This window comes from Hydractinia symbiolongicarpus, chromosome 10 (assembly GCF_029227915.1).
Source record: "Hydractinia symbiolongicarpus strain clone_291-10 chromosome 10, HSymV2.1, whole genome shotgun sequence".
NCBI lineage: Eukaryota > Metazoa > Cnidaria > Hydrozoa > Anthoathecata > Hydractiniidae > Hydractinia > Hydractinia symbiolongicarpus.
Genome location: NC_079884.1, coordinates 14,067,549 through 14,088,194, shown reverse-complemented (window position 1 = coordinate 14,088,194; position 20,646 = coordinate 14,067,549). Strand labels below are relative to the sequence as shown.

General features: G+C 33.8%; 2 protein-coding genes across 2 annotated transcripts; both read left to right on the top strand.

The window, feature by feature from the left end:
* On the top strand, positions 1-1,661 carry LOC130612886 (carbonic anhydrase 3-like). The gene is made up of 7 exons (XM_057434223.1): positions 1-90; positions 314-389; positions 470-792; positions 920-1,015; positions 1,093-1,159; positions 1,234-1,403; positions 1,472-1,661. Exons 1-7 carry the CDS (start codon positions 1-3, stop codon positions 1,577-1,579), a joined length of 930 nt encoding a protein of 309 aa, XP_057290206.1. The 3' UTR covers positions 1,580-1,661.
* A 10,290-nt stretch (positions 1,662-11,951) lies between these two features.
* Positions 11,952-19,195, top strand: LOC130613274 (serine/threonine-protein phosphatase 1 regulatory subunit 10-like). The gene is made up of 24 exons (XM_057434617.1): positions 11,952-12,109; positions 12,464-12,567; positions 12,652-12,762; positions 12,918-13,011; positions 13,124-13,165; positions 13,249-13,297; positions 13,640-13,696; positions 13,800-13,830; positions 14,106-14,146; positions 14,443-14,531; positions 14,672-14,751; positions 14,839-14,891; positions 15,326-15,351; positions 15,473-15,506; positions 15,594-15,725; positions 15,872-15,930; positions 16,020-16,070; positions 16,164-16,244; positions 16,531-16,580; positions 16,753-16,837; positions 16,925-17,210; positions 18,135-18,388; positions 18,472-18,817; positions 18,957-19,195. The coding sequence occupies exons 1-24, from the start codon at positions 12,107-12,109 to the stop codon at positions 19,031-19,033; spliced, it is 2,235 nt and encodes a 744-aa protein (XP_057290600.1). The 5' UTR covers positions 11,952-12,106; the 3' UTR covers positions 19,034-19,195.
* The last annotated feature ends 1,451 nt before the right edge of the window (positions 19,196-20,646 follow it).

Genomic DNA, 20,646 nt, shown 5'->3' with positions numbered 1-20,646 from the left:
ATGTTTGAAAAATTACTACTTATGATTGATAAATGCCTTGTTAGCTCATTGCACTGTCAAGTACAGAGTAAAAGACACAGAAGGAACCATGTATAAAACCATGCAGCTGGTAATCATATTGTTTTTATGTTTTGTTGCGGAATGTAAGTATTTTTTTCTTCTTTCTCTTTCTTTAATATTCTACCATTTAGTTGTTTATCAGGAGATTCAAAATTGCTAAAATATAAAAATAGAAATATCAAATTTTACCTGGATATTCCATTTTGCTTAAAAGTTGGCTATGTTAAGATTGGAGTTTTTTTAAATTAGAAAGCTTAAATTAGTCGTTTTTCTTTTAGCTCAGAAAGTTTGTACCGCCGACTGGGATTATAAGGGAGAAAAACTAAACGGTAAAGAGTTTGTAATAAAAGCGTACAGATTGATCAGATCTCTTAATTAGTATCTTATTAACTAATTTTCATGTTTTTAGGACCAAAAGACTGGTCAAAAACTCATCCCTTTTGTACTGGACTTCTTCAGTCGCCCATTAATATTCACCCTATACAAATATCACCTCCCAGTAGCGACAACATCATATGGTTTGACAACTACTACATGCATCCCGCTGCGGGAGAAAGTTATACCTTAAGCAACAATGGACGAACGCTGATGTTCGAGTTTCCCCGAGACACTCCGTATTATCTAAAAAAGGGTCAGAATACATTTGTACCACTGCAAGCACATATCCACTTTGGTTCGCAATTTCACAAAGGATCGGAACATGGTTTAAATGGAAATTATTTTCAGGCTGAGGTGCGTTACTTTTGAGCAGCTATAAAAGTTTGCTTTAGGGGGTTTCCAAAAGATAAACCTGCTAAAAATTACCGGTTGTTCATCCACAATTGTTTGATTAAAAGCCAATTCTGATTGGTCTTCCTAGATACACATCGTCCATCGAAATATGAAGTACAATTCTACCAAACTTTTGCATTACAGTGATGGTTTACTTGTCATCGGAGTGTTCGCTAAATTGAGTGTAAGACCTTACTCTTTCACGACAAAAACAGAAACAAAGGGTCAATAAACGACTTTAATATTCTCTTAACGTTTCAGGCATTCGCAAGATCATCTCCTGTCATCGCAGAGTTAGCTTATTATACTGAAGTCCTGACCCGACCAGGTAACCGTATCTTCTTTAGCTAAACTTCAAACATGACCTATAAATTTTTAATATCCATAAATGTTTCCTTACAGGAAGTAGTGTGAAAATTCCTGCATTTCCTATGATGGCGTTTTTTCCATGCGATAGTTTGAAATGCACACCTTATGTCAACTATCAGGGCTCGCTCACTACACCGCCATGCGCTGAAAGCGTTGACTGGGTTGTGTTAACCAAGCAAGCTCATCCGATAAACCTTCGAGATGTGAGTATTTCACTTTACTTAACTTTGCAGTAGTATATTCAAGCTGACATAAAAAGCGTTTGTTTTAGTTGCAAGCAATGGATAAAGTTCTGGATTGCGGAAGGTTGCCATTGTATGGAAATTATCGACCGACACAAGCAACAAATGGACGACAGTTATATGGAGTTAATATGTGACCACTTAAGTCGCTTGTAATATTTTAGTACTTGACTTTATTCAAGCGGTTATCCTGTGTTTTTAATACATGAAATATCCTGAGTTTGTTTTTATATCTGGTCATAAACACCATACAAATTCGTCGGTTTTTAAAATGGACGAAATGTATAGTTCCTTTCTCTGCCTGCTTTGATCTCCTCCAAAAATTGTCGTATTCGCTGCCGTACTTTTTAACGAGAAATCCTTTTGTTTAGGTATCGGCAGCACAGCAACAATTCCTTTTTCAACAATTCCTTTTTCATAATCCTCGTGTCGCGTTTAAATACGTGTTTTTTAGATCATCATTCCATTTTACACAATCAGGTTAAATTTGATAAGTATGACTTAAGGAATTTTGAGACTTAAATACACATTTCAGCCCGGTTGTAAAATAAACTTCGATAGTGTATATGTATGGCCCGGTCCTAACAATTATTATTCATTAGCCCATCCTATTATATGCAAAGAAGACCTGCAATAACGATGGCGATAAGAATACTATATTATCCGTTTGTTTATTCCGGATGCTAAAAGTTTTATGTGGTCCATCAAGCAACAGTGGAATACCTTTAAAGCAGACAACAAAACTTGCAATCTGCAATAGAAACCCAATTCTGTTTTTAAACTTACCAATAGCTTTTTCGTTGAAAAGTGCAATGTTTTTTGTTGGAAAGATATTTGTATTTTTTGATGGGATTTTGTGTCGGTTCAGTGTTTAACGATTTTTGTCGAATATTTTGATTGTACTAGTCGATTTCCCGTGGATAAATCCACAGGTTCGCTCGTCCTTTAACTACCACATATCGTGTTCCTTGCTACTATGGTTACCATTTTGAGTGACAGACAGACGTTATACGTGTATTATTTGACGGTAAGAATAACAGTTTGGAAAAGCTCAGCTTTTAAGAACACACTACTTGTAGGCAACAGAAAAGCTCGACAAAGGCCCGATGTTGCTAAGTTTCTGTGTTTCAAAGACTCAGCTTACTGTTACTTTTGCCTGTGGATTGTCTACTAGGGTAGATCAAACTCTAGTGTTGGCTACTCCGTTAGGTTGGAACTCTAACCGAATGTAAACTTCCGTTTCAATCACAATTGTCGTTGTAAAAATTTACTTGTCCTTAGAGTAAAGAAGCTCCGGAAAACTAACTTGTTTTTTATCGTCCAAGTTGTTTGTCCTTTCTCTTTTATTTACTCCATGTAGGTGTGATAGATGATTTTGCTATGACAAGGTAACAACGAGTGGATTTTACTTTGACCGAACTGACGAAAAGATTATTTTTGAAAAGGACATCACACCCAAAATAATAGTTGTAAGGCTTCCACTACTCCGCGACAAACCCTGTGTTTTTTGTTAAAACCTAAATTAAGATTCAATTTTAGAACTTTGGCGAGAAATATTGTGAAAAATAGACTGTACTGTGCGTTGTAGCGGGGAAAGTTATTTTTGCATCTATATTATAATGCCCGTATACGTCTGCCTGTCTGCCTGTCTGTCTATTTTTGCGGTATCACTAGCGCGTCTGCTATTTAAAAAACCGAAAAACTATAAAAATTTTGGTTGGCAACTTCTTTAGTTTTGATCAAACTTTTTTACATGCTAGGGTGCATTCTGTGCATCTGGTAGTCATTTTAAATTGTTAGGTCAAAATAATAAAAAAAATTTTGACGTCAATTAAGGATTCATGCTTCGTGGAAATACTCAATGACAGAAGGAAGTGATACAACTTGCAACGAAACAATCCAAAAGCATCTGGAGAAGATCCAACATCTTGAGAAAGTTATTAATGGTTGCAAAAAGGAATGCGACGCAACGTTTGAGCAGTTACACGGAAAAGCAAAGGCAATGCAAGCGTTGATAAAAGAAGCGGTAACACCTGTAGTAAAGATCGCTACTGAAGCCTCTGAGGAATGCCAAAAGAAAAAGGAGATAGAATTAAAATTAAAGAACAGCTGGAGGATGTGAAAGATGAGCGTGTTGTTCTCACGAAAGAGAAAGATGAATTGAATCGCGATGTGTTCGATATGGAATGCAGAATTAAGGAGCTTAAGGTGATTAACGCTTACCAGAAGAATGTGATTGATGATCTTGAGAGAAAAGTTGCTGAGGGAGATGAGCGATACAACAAATGTGCACAACAAACAAAGGGCTTTACCACCATGTTTCGCAACAAATGCGATGGCATTACAAAGATTTTGCAAAATAATTTCATTTGCAAAATCTTCCCAAGAAAGGATTCCAAAAAGAAACTGAAAGTGGTGGCTGCGATTGAGGAAGTTCAAGAACTGCTTCAATCGCATGCTACCGAGATACACAAATTCTAATTCTCCCCCTACCCTATTCTACCTGTATCCATTTTTATTCTGAATTTTTTTTTCTTCTGATTTTTGTTTTCTAGACTTTTCTCCATGAACTTTTTTTCTGTTTTTTTTCCTGAATTTTCCTTTTTTTGCCTTTTACTTTCGCAAAAGTGAATGGTCATCCACTATGGCAAGTATTTTAGACGGACGCCATTTATTTCTGTGATAATTTAAGGATATCTGTGAAAAGGCGGCAACAGAACTTGAGTTATCCTGTTAAAGTGAAATCGAGTCCTGATATTCTACTTGTCCTCTGATAAAATAGCCCTTCTATTTTTTTTTTCATTTTAATCTTCCTTTGGTTTTTGTGAGGTTTTAACGGCCAATTTTTTACACATAGACTGGAAATTATATGAAAACATCCGTAAGATGTTGTCGTAGAAAGGCGGCAAATACTGGATGACTTCTTATTTTGTTTTCAATAACTCTAGTCTTTTATTGTCATCTTATTAATAGGTTTTTTAGGTCTTTTTGTGAAACAAGTAGAGTGAGAGTACACGTCTATTATTTTTTGTAAATTGTGTTTTATAAATATATTCCAATAATACATTTAAGTTTTTATGGCCTCCCTGTCAGTTAGGTGTTATGCGATGTTATGCAAGAAAAGAGGATGTCTTTTAACTGGAATTATCGGTGATAAACTGGTTATAAAAAACTTTAAGGACTGACTCCTAAAAGTTTTGGGACGCATTTGTTTTCTCATGTTACGAAAAGTTCAACTTGCACGATGCTTTTGTAGATGTGGTAAAACGTGGAAAAAAGTTTTTTTCAGGCAATTCTTAATATATTTATTCATTAAAAATAATGCGCCACGCGAGTGTTTGACTAAGTACAAAAGAAGTGCGCATTGGTGACTAAATAAAATAAAAACTTTATATTCTGGCATCTACACAGGCAAGATCAAAATCATGAACCACCTCTGTGTGCAACTTGGTATTTAGGGATCTGGAACCTGTAAGGCAAAGCAAAGCAGATTTCATTATTACGAAGGAGAGTTTACATCTCATTCAAGTCATTATTTTATCGTATTGTTCGCCGGATTTCTGTGAAATTTTTTCTGCAAGAAATTTGTGAAATACAGAACATTCTTTGCTCATTCCCCCGTTTATGGAAAAGACAAGTGGGGTGAATGTGCCATGTTCGTTATCTAATAAACGCTGATTGTATCTGCGTTTCTTTTTAGCTTCATGCTTCTTATATATCTTACTAATTGACGTTTCAATTTGCGATGGGGCATTTACATTGGTCAAACGTGCATCGAAGTAAGCAGACTGTCCTGGACGCCAAAAACCCCTGGCTCTTACATCAAGCCTTGCTTCATCGTTGTTGACTGGTGAAAGCTTTGGCTCGATTTCCATATCATTACAAACTTTTTGCAACAAATTCGCTTCGAAATCACGCACGTTGTTATGACGCATGGTCACAAAACCACCTTTTTTACAGCACATGGCATGGGTGGCATTGAAATCATCTCCGCACGCACATTGTGATGGAAGATTTTTCACTTAATGATTGTATCTCAGCGCAAGTGCATCTTGAAACTCTTCCTTTGTAAGATCGAAACCTTGTTCCTTCAATGGTAAAACGTTAAGCCAGCTCGAGGCACCTTTTTCACTATTCTGTTCCATTGCCCGTATCTCTCTCCTATTCAGCTGATTGTTAATTAACATTTCGTCTTGTTTTTGAGCTTCCCTGACAGCGTTCACAAGACAAGCTTTAACTCGTTTTGTTTCATCTTTATTCGGAAGAGAATCAGTCTGAGCAATGATGGCAGCAACTAGTGGAGCAGTGATGATTTTTGATGACTCGTAATTGACGGCGGCACTTTCCGTTAGTATTGGTATTCCAAGGCCGGTAGTTTTAATCGATCTTTTGTAAAGAGCTCTTTCACTCTCCGAAATTGTGTTGCCCAAAAGAGATGGTAAAAACATATCGGATATGATCGTATCTAGAGGTACTAAATATTCTTCCATACCAGGTATTTTACGCATGAAATATGTAAATTTGTTTAACTCGCCATGTGTAAAAGCTGCAAAGGCTGTTTGCGGTTCTGTCAACGCTATTGTTGAAAGTTTTTTCATTTGTTCACACCATTGACTAGTTTTGTTATTTGCATATTCATCGCGAAACTCTTTGCTTCCAATTGAAGCTCCAAGATGTCGTTTTCCTGTTGTCGTAAATTGTATTGATGAGTCGTTAAAAATTTTTCTGGCTTCAAGTTCAATCGCTTCACTTTTACAAATCATCCATGATTTACTCTCGTTGACGTAATAACCGTAGTTTTTTCCGTCTTTAATCACACCGTCCCACCACTTTTTCAAGCCAATAATTTTACCGGCACCAGTTGCATCATCTTCCAGCCATACCTGTTTCACATCTGCAGCAGATTTTAGGCGTTCTTGCAATAACACAGTACTTAAGGCATAGAAGGACATCACAAGGTTATGACCTTGAGTTGTCCCTTCTTGCGACAAAATCTCCTCTCCATCGCCGATAATAAGACGCGAAGGACTGCGGTATGTATTGATAAGCACAGTTGCTCTTCGTCTTGTCTCTCTGTTTATTCGTCAAAACAAAATTTCGATTTACTTATATTTAATACATTTTACAGACCTTAGGTTGTTTTCCCGCCGAAAAGAATACTGAAGGCAATTTTTTTTCAAAAAAAAATAGGAAATAAAAGAAGGCATTAGATTCATCATAAAAAATCAATTATTAATAAACAGGTTGTTTAGACGTCTATGTGGTTCTACAAGTGTGTATAATTTCTTGCACCTTGACCTTTTAAGCGGTCTGTTTATTCCACGCACAACTGGCAACTGGAATGATGAATATTGAATAATAAATACGCTATGAACTAAACCATAAAATTGTAACTAACAAAATGTTAAGTATATTCCGAACATTTCATGAATCTATCTTCTTCTTTTGTTTATGTTGTTCGCGGCCTTCGTTGAGAATGTTATAGCTAACTATACATGCTCAACAGTATTGTTTCGAGAAAACGAGAGCTAAGGTGCAACTGAGTGTGCTTGCATCAGCATCGCATGATTAACTATAAAATTATTATATAGCACGTTGAGTAGCGTGTGGAAAAAGCTAGCTACCTACCTCAGGTTTAGTGTTTTATTTTTATTTTTAACAGCAGCAGCATGCTTGTTGTTTTCATTCGCTTAAATTGGCTATACACTCTCACAATGAACATTGTGTTTTAAACCTGATTCTGAAAGTAATTTTATTCTGCGGTATTTCTCCAAACTATCGTACATACTATCCAATTGTCTCAATAACCATTCAACATTCTCAGACATATGCAGACCGTAATTTTGCTCTTTGCGACACATGTTGCGTAAACGAAATTCAAAATGTGTGAATTTTTAACTAATTATCCTGGCTAAATGTTAAGCCGAATTAGTAAAGTATTCGAAATTATATATGTTTAAAGTCTGTGTACTTTCTTAAAATATTCTTATTTTTTCCCCTTAGCCTTGACGTTCTTATAAAAAACTTTTAATGAAAAAAAAACATGTGCACATTTTTTTTTTTTTATAAATAAATTTTATATGCTATGTAATGCTGAAATCCCTTCAGTCAAAATTCTGTATTGTTTATAAAAAAGCGTATTATAAAAAAAAAATCTACAGCCACAGGCGCGTGGCTCAGTGTTGATGAAGTTGCTTCGTAACTTAAGGTCTGTGGTTCGTTTCACTGCGCAGGCATGTTTAGCAAGTGCCTTTACCACAGCTACATGCTAAAGTGGAAAATAGCCAATGCCGCTGTATACCTAATGTGCACATTCAGAACATCAGGAGCAACACTGATGTGGCCATTCCGTATACATATTTTGAATAACAATATTAATAATCCGGCAGATATGACGCTCAACCTTGCAATTCCTTGTGCAGTATGGGCTAATTTACATCAACGAAATTTAATGCAAAATCAGAATACGATTAATGTCACTTGTCAAAGTTAGGGCAAACCATTATATTTGTGCAAACGCATAATGGTCCTATTTTTAGGGTCAAAGAAAGCAGGAGTTTTTAACAGTTTTGTTATCCGAACGCACCTAAACACTGGATTTTGCTAGTAATGGAGATTATGGTGCAATAAAGTAAAAAAAAATCTCTGTGTTTTCTTGAAGACCTGAAGATGACATCTGCGATTGCAGTTTAAGAAGAATAAAGTCACAGTGATTTTTGAGTATTGAGTCTTGTCTTTTGATTTAGCAGTATCAGATCCCGGCTCTTGAGAACCGAGTAGTTAGTATCGTGAAAGGATTTTTTCTTCACATTCCAACGATAAGTTTACTTTGATGTTTTTAACAGAAAAGTTACTCCAACTTCGCTCCTAGTGTTCTTTTTTCTTTTAAAATAGTGCAAGACAATTAGCCTTGGAACGAGGTTGTTTAATTTAACATTTATTATCACATTGTCGTTGCGATGATGAGTAAATTTTAATCTAGTTTTTTTATGCAGAAAATGCGAAAAATGTGATGGGGTTTCTAAAGTAACGAGGTACGAGATTGAGGCGAAATTGCTAAAACTCCTCCTCCATATTTAAATGTCAAGAATGAAGTTCTTTACACAAATAAAAGCTCCGTGAGGAAGGGATAGATATAATTATTTCAGCTGTTAATTTGGCTTAGCCAATTGAAAGCTTGTATTCCTTGCATAAATTTTAATGATTGACAGTTTTGTTCACGTGACTAGGGCGAAAAAATCTACGCTTCGGTGCGTGCAAATTTTGTTTATGTTGAGAAATTTTTGTGAGATGGTCGTAATCTTGCTCAAATACATGATTTTTTTTCTTATTTTGATGGAAATTTCCTTGATATAATTTCCCTCAACAACGAAATCAAGATCTCAAGAAAGCATAGAGAGGTTTATTGCTAGTTCTTCGAAATTGTTTAAGCCAGTGAGTGAAAACTGCTGTAGCTACTGTATAATATTCTAAAACTTTCAATGGGTCGTGTTTTGCCCAGGAGGGTAAGACAGAATGGCGAGGGTCCTCTCATTTAATTTTGCGCGTTCTGCCAAAGTAACTGAGAGTGAAAAGTGTCATTCTTAATCGTGATGATAGATCTAACGTAAGTATGGTGGTCAGGTAAAACTTGATTCGTTCAGGTGCAGTTTGAAAGTGGAACATCTCCTTTAAAAAAACTTAGCTTCATCGTCAAAAAACCTTCACATTTTACGTTTTTACTTGATTCTTAGTTATGTAAATTAAAATATATAAAAAATATTTCTTTTTCTGCTTTTCTAAGGGTATTTTTTTAATCTCAAAAGAGTTTATATTTTAAAAGAAATATTTTGAGTCGAAGCTCTCTTGATTTTCAAAATGGCGTGGATCTTGTATTTGAAGCGAACTTCCTGACCTGGTTTCCACATGCCGGTTACTGCGGGATGAGAAGACGATTTGATTACTATAAAGATATACTATAAGAAATTGAAATCTGCTTTAGACACAAATTATGATCTATTTTAACGACATGTTAGTAAAGACGTCAAAGTTTTTTTTTATATGTTTCAAACAAGTAAGTTTTTCGTTCAAAAAAACGAGTTTAGCTAACTTCTAAGATGTTAAGTATTGCCCTAAATGTATTCAACAAATTTTGAAGTGATGATGCACAAAGTAGAAACCAAATCTGTTTAAATTTTAAATATCTCTTGGGATGAGTTAACTATGGATATAGTATATGTCTGTTATATCCCCATGATGCAAGTTACATTTACCAAAGTAAAAGCGAATAGAAACCAGGCTGCACTTAACCGTCGCGGGTCGTTGATTATTCATTCAGAAGATATTCTCAACGGAATTGTGGGTAATAACCAATGCTTCGTAGTTTCTCATAAAGGAATACTTTTAGCCTTTGGCACGATGTAAACATAAAACATGTAAAATAAAATTACGTGTGAAGCATATAAATAAATAATATCCATTGTTCTACTAACAGTTCCCACATGCTTGCTTAATCTCAATTTACCCAAAATGCAATGTTCACATCTCGTTACTAAACAAAACGTATCATGTTGGGAGTTGGCCAAATTTTTAAGCGGGTTTTCACCACAATTGAATATAAAATATTTATCAGCTTTAAATTTCAACAGTTTTCTATGGGCTAACAGCTTCATCTTAATTTACAAAAGAAAAAAAACGATGTTTATACCAACGAAAGTTTTGCTCAAATAAATTTGTTTTGCCTGAACTTTTTTTTATTTATTTGACATATAAGGTGACTGCATAATTTTTTAAATAGTAATTTCTCGGTGACAGAAAAGAAAACGATTTCTGTATTCACGTCTGACATTTTATCCAATTCGAAACAAAATTATTTTAAATTTAAAATTTTTTAAACACTTAATACGAGTAACTACGGAGGAGTGCTGTTAACAACAAGGAACACGTGGAACTCAGTCTTGGTTGCTATTTTGTAATCGATTTGATTTCAAGCTTGCTTGGATTGAAGCTAATCTAGCTAGCTACTAATAAAATAATGTGGACCAAATTGAAATAAATGTCACGACTTTAAAAAACGGATGCTATAGCTAGCCAGCTAACTTATGTCTAGTTTTAGATCCAAAGAGCCTTCCTCAGGTTAGTTTTATTGCCACTACAGCCTTACAAGGCATACCTTTCTTAAATGTTTGGTTGCATTCTAGCTGGCATATTACAGAAATAAAACCTGGAAGTAGACTTAATTTATATATTCATGTAGCTACTATATAAACTACACAGGAAAAGCCTTGTTATAATAGCGAGCTAATATGTACTTGATAAAAACACTAATTTCATTTTATCTCTCCACATATTTTTGATATAGCTATTACATCTTTATGATAGCTAAATCTTTAGTGTTTCGGCTTTTGATAATGAAGTCAGACACAAGCACTTGTGTCAATCCAAATAAGCTATCTGACAGTTATGTTTACCCTCTACACTTGTTTTAGCCCATTTTAAAAAAATATGAGACTGTGAATGGCTATAGAACAATAAAAGAACAATGACAAAGCTGAAATTTACTCATCTATGTTTTTTAAAATAAAAAAGAAGAAGTATATACATCTATCAAGGTCAAAATTACTGCAAAATCAATTACTGTGATTTTGAGAATCTTGTAATTAGATTTTTTTTTGTATTGTGAAAGACACGCTTTTTGTTTTATAAAAACACAAGTCTTAAATCATAGGTTTCAAAACTAAGATCAACAAAAATTTGTATTTTTCCATAAAATCAGAATAATCCAGAATATAAATTTCTGCTTACAATCGATTCTTTTCTTACCTATAATCACTCTCGAACAGTATAAATATGGCACGATTGTTTATGAACACAATTATGAAGATGCATCAGTAATGTGCAAAACACATTACTGATGCAGCTTATATTTTTTTCATCTTTCAGCAATAGACCAGTTTTTAGCTCATTAACACAGCAAACATCAAACACGATCTGTTTGAAATTTCAGAGCCCCAGAATTATCTATGTTTGTTTTGTTTTGTCTCGTATGCCATAATACTCATTGTTGTTTTATATAAGTAATATTATTATAAGAAAATGAGCCTCATAAACCCTAAAAAATTAAGAAAATCCCCAGCATCGGCATGTTAAGATCCAATTTTTGGACACCTTGATATTTACATTTACAGTTAATAAATCGCCATAATTTCAAAACACAATACATTCAAGTTTCTTTTTTTCCAGTCAATTATACATCCTCTAAAAGTTTAATCCTAAGAATAAGTAAAGAAATCATTGAAAATAAAATAAATAAAATACGTAACTATATATAATGTTGTTCCCAGCTGATGTCAATAAAATATCGTAGTTATTTATCAAGAAAACAAGGAAAATGAGAAATGAAAATTAAAAAAATAATAATAGAAAATTTCAGCCTTTATTCAGGCATTTTGCTAAGAAAATTGAGGCTCAGGTCAAAAAACGGTTTTCTTATAAAAACCGCTTTAAATAATTATGGGGTGTTGAAGTTTTTTTTAACCTAACATTTAAAGTTGCTGTTTCAGATAATATGTTTAACATTGTTAAAGTGTATGTTGTGTCTTGTCAAATGGTTTACGTGCTCCATTACTTTTTAGTGCTAAAAAGTTGAAATAATAATTAAAAGTTTAAACTTGAGTAGGAGAAAAATGGTAAGTTAACTCTTAGCCCTTTCAAATTTATAATTAAGATTAGAGTAAGTAAAAACAAGCAAATTTGCACTTTTTCTAAGTTCTTAACAGCTTTTTCAGTGTTATCTAAATCAAAATCAATGCTGATAGATGTGCAAGTAGGATCCCAAGTTATAGGTTTATTCAGAGTTTGTTGCTTTAGAAAAAGCAATCTGAACCATCTGTAGCGATGAAAAAAGATGAATCTGATTCAAATCTGTTAAAGTTGATTTAGTTAATTTAGAAGGCAATATTTTTTTCTGAAAATAATACAAACTATTTCTTATGTTAAGGATCATTGCATACCTATTAAATAGGACCAAATTTTTTATATAGGGCACAGCTGGTGGAGAACCACGTGTATTGCTTAATGCATTGAAACCAATGTTAGGTGTGGTGGGTGACATAAAAACACCTCAAGAAGTGATGCGTGTTGTTGGGTATATATTTATATACTTTATCTTTCTCAGTTATGAAGTTAAACATAAAGTTCTGTTATCGTGATTTTTTTTGCCCTTCTTTAGTATGATGAAAGATGCCGAAAAGTTAATGAGCAGATGTGTTTATTTAAATATTTTAAAAGCCACCTGCAGACAAGCTAAACAAAGTGAAGAAAAAAGGGATACCCTTGAGAAGTAATAACATTTCAATATTTATATTTTTATTGCCAAACCATTGTTTCAGAATATAAAAATTTCTAAAGCAATTTTGTACTTCAAAACTGACTTGGCATGCATTTAGTAAGCATGTTAAAGGACACCTAAATGACATTAACTGTATTATGTTTTAGGTTCCTTTCAACTGGTGGATGGGGTATTCTAAATAAATGGCTTCACGAATTCACTAAGTCTGAAAATTTCCCAGTTTTGCTAGAACTTATTGACGTATGTTCAAATTTGATAAATGGATCAATAATATTAATTTTAACAAATTTATTTATATATAAAATTACTCTCACCAATTTATTTATAATGAAATTTTGTTTTAAAATTTTAGGTTTTGAAAATTTTACCAATCACCGTTGATTTACTCAAACAGGTATGTAAAAGAAATGAATTTGCAATTTGATGTTTATTGCTTGTTTTGGTCTGAAATGTTTTTAAAAAATATTTACTTTATAGGGCAACACAGGCAAGTTACTGAAACAGATGACAAAGCTTGAGCATGCAGGTATGCACTCTTTTTGTTTAATTTATCCTGACTGTGATTATCTTTTTATATATATTGTCTCATATGTGACAAATTTTATGTACCCTGTGTCAAAAACACCCTAATTTTCTGCAACTCCCCTTTAATTAATGCGGCAGGGATTTAATTTTGTTTATTAAAGATGTGGAAAACCCACTACTTCTAAAAAATGCAAAGCATTATATCCCAGAAAGTAAATCTGTAAAAAAAAATTGTACATTTTTTTTAAACTGTCACTGAAGTCTTGCATCTGCTAAAATAATGAGAAAGCTCCTCTGTTATTAGGTTAGATCTGACTTGACGTGTTTTTTTTTTTAATTATAGATGTAAAAAAGAATGCAGGATCTCTCATTAAAAAATGGAAGGATATGATCAGAGGAGGTCAGTTTTTTTAACATGTCTTATTTTTGCTAACATTTTGAACATAGATAATAAATTTGAAACAAATTTTAGATTTGTTTAACTGTTTTGTATTGATATTTAGGTGATGAAGTCCCTTCATCTAAAAGAATTAGGTAAATATTTTGAATGCTGAATCTTCTCTTTTTGAATGTTTCTAATGTCTTATGAAATTTTTGTCATTGTTTTACTTTACCTTACGTGAATCCGAAACAGTGAGCATGAAAATAGTATTAATTAAAAGATGAACAAAAATTATGTGTAAAGCAATTTCAAACTCTGGTTTGACTATATTAAGTTGCTAAAATTTATTGATGGTTTACCTATATAAATTTCGCTTGCCTTCAAGTATTGCTTTAATAATCAATATAAATGTATTTTGTATTTGTAGAGAAGTAGAGGCAAAAGGACCTCCCCAGAAACGTGCAAAAGGTAAAATATTATATGGGCCTGTGAATGGTATATATCTTTATTCCATCTACTTAAACGTTTATTTCTAATTAAAAGAATCAGATTGTGCAATTGTGACTTCTATATCTCTTATAATAAGGCTAACCTGTCAGTCAGTCTGTAATACCCAAAGTAGTTATCTTGACATCCTTCTATGTTGCCAAAAAATATCTATTGTATTTGTTAGTTTTTTTATGATACTTTCAAGGGCAATCAACTAGTTTTGTGTAATAAATGTGTTTGTAAACTATTAACTATTAATAACTATTAACTATTAGGTGTGTCTGACTCAGCTGGATTTATGTCAGCTTTAACAGCTTCTACTGTTGCACCAATAAAAAAGAAAAGAAGAAATTCGAACTCAAAGGTAATCTACTAAACTTTAATATTTGACAGTTGCTTGTATGATTTTGTGCTTATATGTGTGTTTCATGTTTTATGATGCATGTATATTTCTATAAACATATAACATAGTTCATATTGTTATGTACCTGGATTTTGTTTTAGGCCACACCTTTGCCTTTGGATGAAATTTTGTGTAAAGCAAAACATGAAAAGAAGTTAAAACTTGAAGCTGATCATGAAAAGTAGGTTTCAGACTTTATGTTGAAAGTCAATAAAAACTTTTTTTACAATGGAAGACTTTGTATTCACTAAATTTTTTTTATGTATAGCTTGTCACTTACTGAGACCGAAGAAGCTGAGGAACCCATGGATACATCTTTAGGTAAGCAGGACACTTATATATATATGGTTATATTAAATATATGGTTCACGAGAAGGTTAAGGAACTGACCTAAATAGGGTTTGGAGGAGGCAGGGGTGGGAGTGTATCTATTCATGGGAGTTTTATTAAATGTCACAAGATTCCAGTTTTTTTGGTAAATTACAAACATTTTTTTAATAAGTATTGTAGAAAGAAAATTTGCAATATTTCGATACATTTTGATTTTGGTAAATTTGTTCCGTAAATGTGCTTACCTAAACGTTTATATTATTGTACCTTCGTTTGATAGGGATGCATGTGAAATTTTTTTTACATGAAATTAGGTTTTGTGGGCTAAACACAATAAGGATTAATGCTCACTGGTTGACGTAAGATTTGGCTACATTATGGTTTCAATTTATTCAAATTTTCATATTTTTTATATTTGATTTTAGCTTTACTGCCAGTATCTCCAGCTGTTGTAAGTCTTTAGTATAGTTTGTAATCAAATTTCTCTTTCAGCTTTAAGCATTTTTTTATTGTTATTTCACTTTTTAAGTTATTCAGATATTTTTGTTATGTTTTTTTTCTCTATCTTATAGGAGGCTGCAAATCTTGCTTTAGCGAAAACAAGTGGTACGTACTAGGTTTAAAGCCTAATAATTGTGAACTGGCTATTTTTAACAGTATAGAACACGATTATATATTTCAAATTTTTTTTAGATGATGACATAGTTATTGATGAAGGGTCACTTGCTAGAAAGAAAAATAAAAAGAAACGAAATATAACATGGGCACCTGATGACCAACTTGTTCAAGTTTCGTATTTCGAACTTTTAGAAGGAGAAAGAAAAGGTGTGGACTTCTTATCTTTAAACAATTCAAATCTTGTCATAATATAAGAAATAATGGTATTACAACCAGTCTTTTGTCACCATGTCAAGATTGCAATAAACTGTGCAAGAAAATTACGTTTTATGCAATTTCTTATTTCCATATAGGTCATCATGCTGAAAATTTCTCTGAGGCACGTCACCATGAATCTTTACTGGAAAAACAGGTATGCGATAAATACAAACAGCAGTTTTTCGTTCTCTGTTTATTTTTTATTTGTTTTAAAAATCTCATGAATATTTTTCTTTTGCGAAGGCCATGCGTGCTGCTCGTCGAGGCCAAGATAAGATGTCAGAGCGCATGATGGTATGAGTAACTGTTTACGTATTCTAGTTGCGTATGCATAATATTTGTAACTTGTGTGAATCCTAACATTTATATGTTATTGTTCCTGTTTAGTGGGGTCGTTTAATTCCTGTTGACAACGCTGGCGTCCAAAATTTTACACCTGGTGAGAAAAGCCGTGAGAAATTTATACAGGTATATTTTTCATTTTATGTAGATGGACTGTTTTACGTGCTAAACGATGGACTTGGCCTAAATTTAAGTCATTTTTCGTATTAAATAGAAGGGTGTAACGTCCGTCTTGTAAAAAGGTTATCCAGCCTAGTGCTGTGTTGGTCAATTATCTACTTTCCTCGTTTCCTCAATTTTTTTTGTGTTAGTATTATTGTATTGCTATAATCATATTTCTGTACATAAACCAAAGACAAATTTCCCTGAAGGTGCTTTTTCTTTAAACGTTCTTTTGTTTACTTTATTTCAGGCTGAACGAGAAAAGACAGTTCTTGCATTTATTTTCTTGACAAAAGAAAGGTATAAATTGCTTACGCTTTTGATTACTAAATGGAGCTGTGATGATCAAAAATCTTCACTTTGACCTGATGTCTTGATGTTTATCAGATCTGAGCTCTAGAAAAACTCTAAAAAGTAGTGTGTTTGTGAGGTATTATTATACGATTTTAAATATTCCGTTTTATTTATGTAGCTTGCCGTCTAACCCATCCGAACCGGACTTCGATCCGGAAGACCACAGTAATCGAACGCAACCCCGTGTTATTCCGCATGATGAAGTAAGTCTCGTCTCGTTTAATCAGAATACCAGAATTATAACCTTTTCCCTATTTTTATCTTACATAACCAAATATTTCACCTAACAGGATGGCACAGTGTTTCCTCCTGCTAAATCAACCAACCAACAAGCGTCACAGAAAGTACAACCTCTTATTTCTGAAGAAGATTTCAATTTCGCAAAATCGTCCACAAAAAATCCACCCTTACAGCAAAATCCAAATCAAAAACACAAGGGTTCGATATTAGATGTATCTCCCGCAGTTCAGAGTATAATGAGCCAGTTGATGAGAACCAATAATCCACCTGTTTCTACAAACGAGCAAGGGAATAAATCTATGCCGAATATTAATTCGGGATTGTTAGGACAAAACGGTAAGTGTGTGCGGATTGCCAAAGCTTTCTTGGTTCGTGTTCTTTTTTTTTAGATCCGTACTCTCGCTCTTTCTCTCTCTCCTATATACGGGCTTCGTATTGTTGTGGTACGTACCGCAATTATTGAAGGTGGTGTTAAATGGGAAGTAAAAGTAGTAATTATTTAAGTAGTAATTAATTAATTCAAAAATAAGTTGAAAGATTGTCTTATGGAACACAATTTGAGCAAACTATAAATGAATTGTAAAAACGATTTTGGGCACCATTCATTTCAGTATACTTACATGCTTTTCATTCTCGTATGTGTGATAGCACAGAACAGAGTACTAGCAACTACACAAATTTGGACGGTAGATATGTATAATGTACATGTGTTATTTATCAATAAATATTTGCCTGTTTTAAAAATCTTTTTTCTATCCTTCCCTGTTTTAGCCCATAAATATAAATTTCACTGCTTATATGTCTTCGAAGTAAGCATGACGCGCATATACGCCAAGCGTGTTCTTGGTCCCTTGATTCGGGATTTGAATATTTTTTGCTTAGCAAATTTGGCTACATGAATAAAGAAGCAGGAAATGTCAGTACGTTATTAGCATAGTTTAGTTCTCATTTAAATTTAAGAACAATACCATGTCAGCCAACTGTTCCTTGAATTGTTTTGGCACTTTCTTTAATGAAAATATACTTGAAAAGTCAGAAGCTATTTTATAGCCACCTTATACTTGAGTTGTTTTTGAATTTCGACTTTTGCAAGCGACTTCTTGGGGCACTCAATAAGGGCTAAAAACAACTTACAATAAAATTTCATTTTTTGCGGTCGTTTTTTTGCTGCAACGTTTCTTGTTCATGAAAGTGAAAATAGTCTTGAATTATTACCTGTTTTAAGTCATCTTCCGTTATCATTATTTCATTTCTATGTAGGCATGATCTCTAATAACGGTCCACCGCCACCTCCCAATCATCCAGCTAGTAAAAGTCAAGCAATGAACAACAATTTAATAAACCAAGATTCAATTCCGTCAATTATGCAGAACCCTATACCAAATCCGCGTGGGCGTGGTGGCCCTGGACCAAGATTCAACGGAGGAGGCAGAGGTGGTCCTATAATGAACAGAGGCGCATTTAACCCTCGTATGGGAGGACAGCAACCAAGATGGGATGGCCCTCCACCTCAGGTATTTTTTTGTTTTCAAGTTCAAGTGACTAAAACTACGTTAAACTATCTTTCGTAATCTTGTCTTCTTATTGTTTATTCTAGGGTCCAGGCTATAACGATGACTGGAATAACTTTAATGATGACCACTACAATGATGGTTTTAATAACAACTTTCACACAGGACAGAACAACCGTGACGGAGGAAACTTTGGCCCTCCACCTCACAGTAATAACGATTTCAATGATTTTGGCAACGGTGGTGGAAGAGGATTTCGGCGTGGCGGTAATCGTGGACGTGGAAATCGAGGTGGGAATTTTGATCGAAACCGTGGCGGAAACGATTGGAATTATGACGATCGAAGAGAAGATTGGGGACGAGATGATCGTAATTTTGGACCTGGACCAAATAGGGGTCGTGGAGGAAGAAATCGAGATGACAGAGAGAAAGGTAAATTTTACCCTACTTATTATACGCCATGATTATTCATAAATCGGGTCCAGTTAACGCTGCGGCGTAAAACACCCCAATAATGGTTGACGTAATGAGGCAATTTTTTTATATCTGACTTAATAATGTTATTTTTTAGCCGTTTGTCAGCATTTTCTGTCGCAGCGTGGTTGTCGAAACGGTGACCGATGCAACTTTCTTCATATGAGAAGGTGATAAAGAATCAGATGATGTTGATGGTGGTGTATGTTTTTTACTGTATGTTATGTCTTGACGTACTTAGTGGCTCCGTATTAGAAAACATTTTTATATCTTGACCTGAGCAAGGTGTTTTGTTATTAAATTTTGTTAATAAAATTTATATTTTAGTAGAAAAAATCTTTGTTTTTGATAACTTTAATCATTTGTAACGAATACTCCTGCGCCCAAACTAACGGATTTCGACCCGTTATTGGAAATTGGTTTCCTTTCAAAGAAACTCTTGTAATAATTCAAATCTTTATGCAATTTAGCGTGTTTTAAGTTTGATTTTAAGTTGCATTTCAGTCGAACTTTGCTTATTGCAGATTCTATCAATTTAGCTGAGATTCGGTCACCAATCCTTCGGTGTGCAGCACTTTTAGCATCTCCTGTGAAGCCATGTATATGCTGTCCGTCAAAGTCTCTATTTTGTTATATAATATACCACCACCTCAATAACATAGCCCTTCATTTCAAAAAAATGCATAATCAGCTGTATAGCGTTCAATGTACTGCAAAAAAGCATACGTACGTAACAAACTTTACCACAAAAGTTTAGAATTATAATGATAATGAACAAAGTAAATAACTAAAAAGCAAAGTAACTTATAATCAATGCGAAAAGATTCCCCTCTTGCCATTGACTGCCATTGATAATGATAAAACCATATAATTGTTAATGGTGTACATAACACAAATTTTCCAATTTTTTTTAATAGATTTCAACAGACCAGAAAAAGACGAGTTTTTTTAAAGATTTTTAATTTATTAGTCTATTACTTAGGTGAAATGTGTTTTCTTTTTGTGTTACGTAACATACGTATTTGAGTGATGTACCCCTGATTTTGTGTTTCTTTTCGAACAAAAAACTGCATTAGAAAAAGGTGGTATTATTGCTATATAACAAATTTGAAACTTTGACTGAGGTGTTATACAAGGCTTTACAGAAGATAAAGTATTCGTACCGGCTAAACTTTTTTTCGGAATGGATTGTTGACGAAAGCCAAATGTACAGCCTCGTTCTAATTCTTACTTGTTTTGTTGTTGGTGACGGAAACCCGAACCTTCACCGTGGATCGTTCCGAAAAATACTGCCTTTTATGCCGCAAAAAGCAGATTACATGATAATTGATTTCAGTGGGTTTGAACGCAACTATGAAGAATGTATTAGTGCTGTAAACGCTTCGCGATTCCACTAATTATTCTCTGAGACTACCACAAATTCGAATTAGGCGTCAGCAAGTCGTTTAAAAACGGTCTTCCGATATAACCCTGGTTTTAAAAGGGTCACCGCCATGTGAAAACAAAAACAAAATTCGCTACGCACTCTAAGAGGAGGAAACCAACACGCTTTGTTGAATGTAACTCGACCGAAAGAAAACACATTCTTTGATATCAGATAATCAGAATTTTTTTTTAATTTTGTGGTCGAGTTGAGACATGGTTGAGAGAAATAGAACGTTCTGTAAATTATCCAAACGCTGCTAATTTTTATTTTCTTATTTCTGCCAGTCATAAAATATTGCCGACTTAGGGACGGCGTTATAAGGGCCCATAAGAAAAGGTTGGCAAATCTTATTAGCGTTAAA

Bases quoted from the DNA above. Each gene is read 5' to 3' on its own strand.
- LOC130612886 (XM_057434223.1), top strand. From the start codon at position 1: ATGTTTGAAAAATTACTACTTATGATTGATAAATGCCTTGTTAGCTCA. The intron at 91-313 runs GTATAAAACCAT...TAAATTAGAAAG, and splicing joins AAAGACACAGAAGGAACCAT to CTTAAATTAGTCGTTTTTCT. The intron at 1,016-1,092 runs GTAAGACCTTAC...TTAACGTTTCAG, and splicing joins GAGTGTTCGCTAAATTGAGT to GCATTCGCAAGATCATCTCC.
- LOC130613274 (XM_057434617.1), top strand. The intron at 13,697-13,799 runs GTCAGTTTTTTT...ATTGATATTTAG, and splicing joins GAAGGATATGATCAGAGGAG to GTGATGAAGTCCCTTCATCT. The intron at 15,726-15,871 runs GTGTGGACTTCT...ATTTCCATATAG, and splicing joins TTTAGAAGGAGAAAGAAAAG to GTCATCATGCTGAAAATTTC.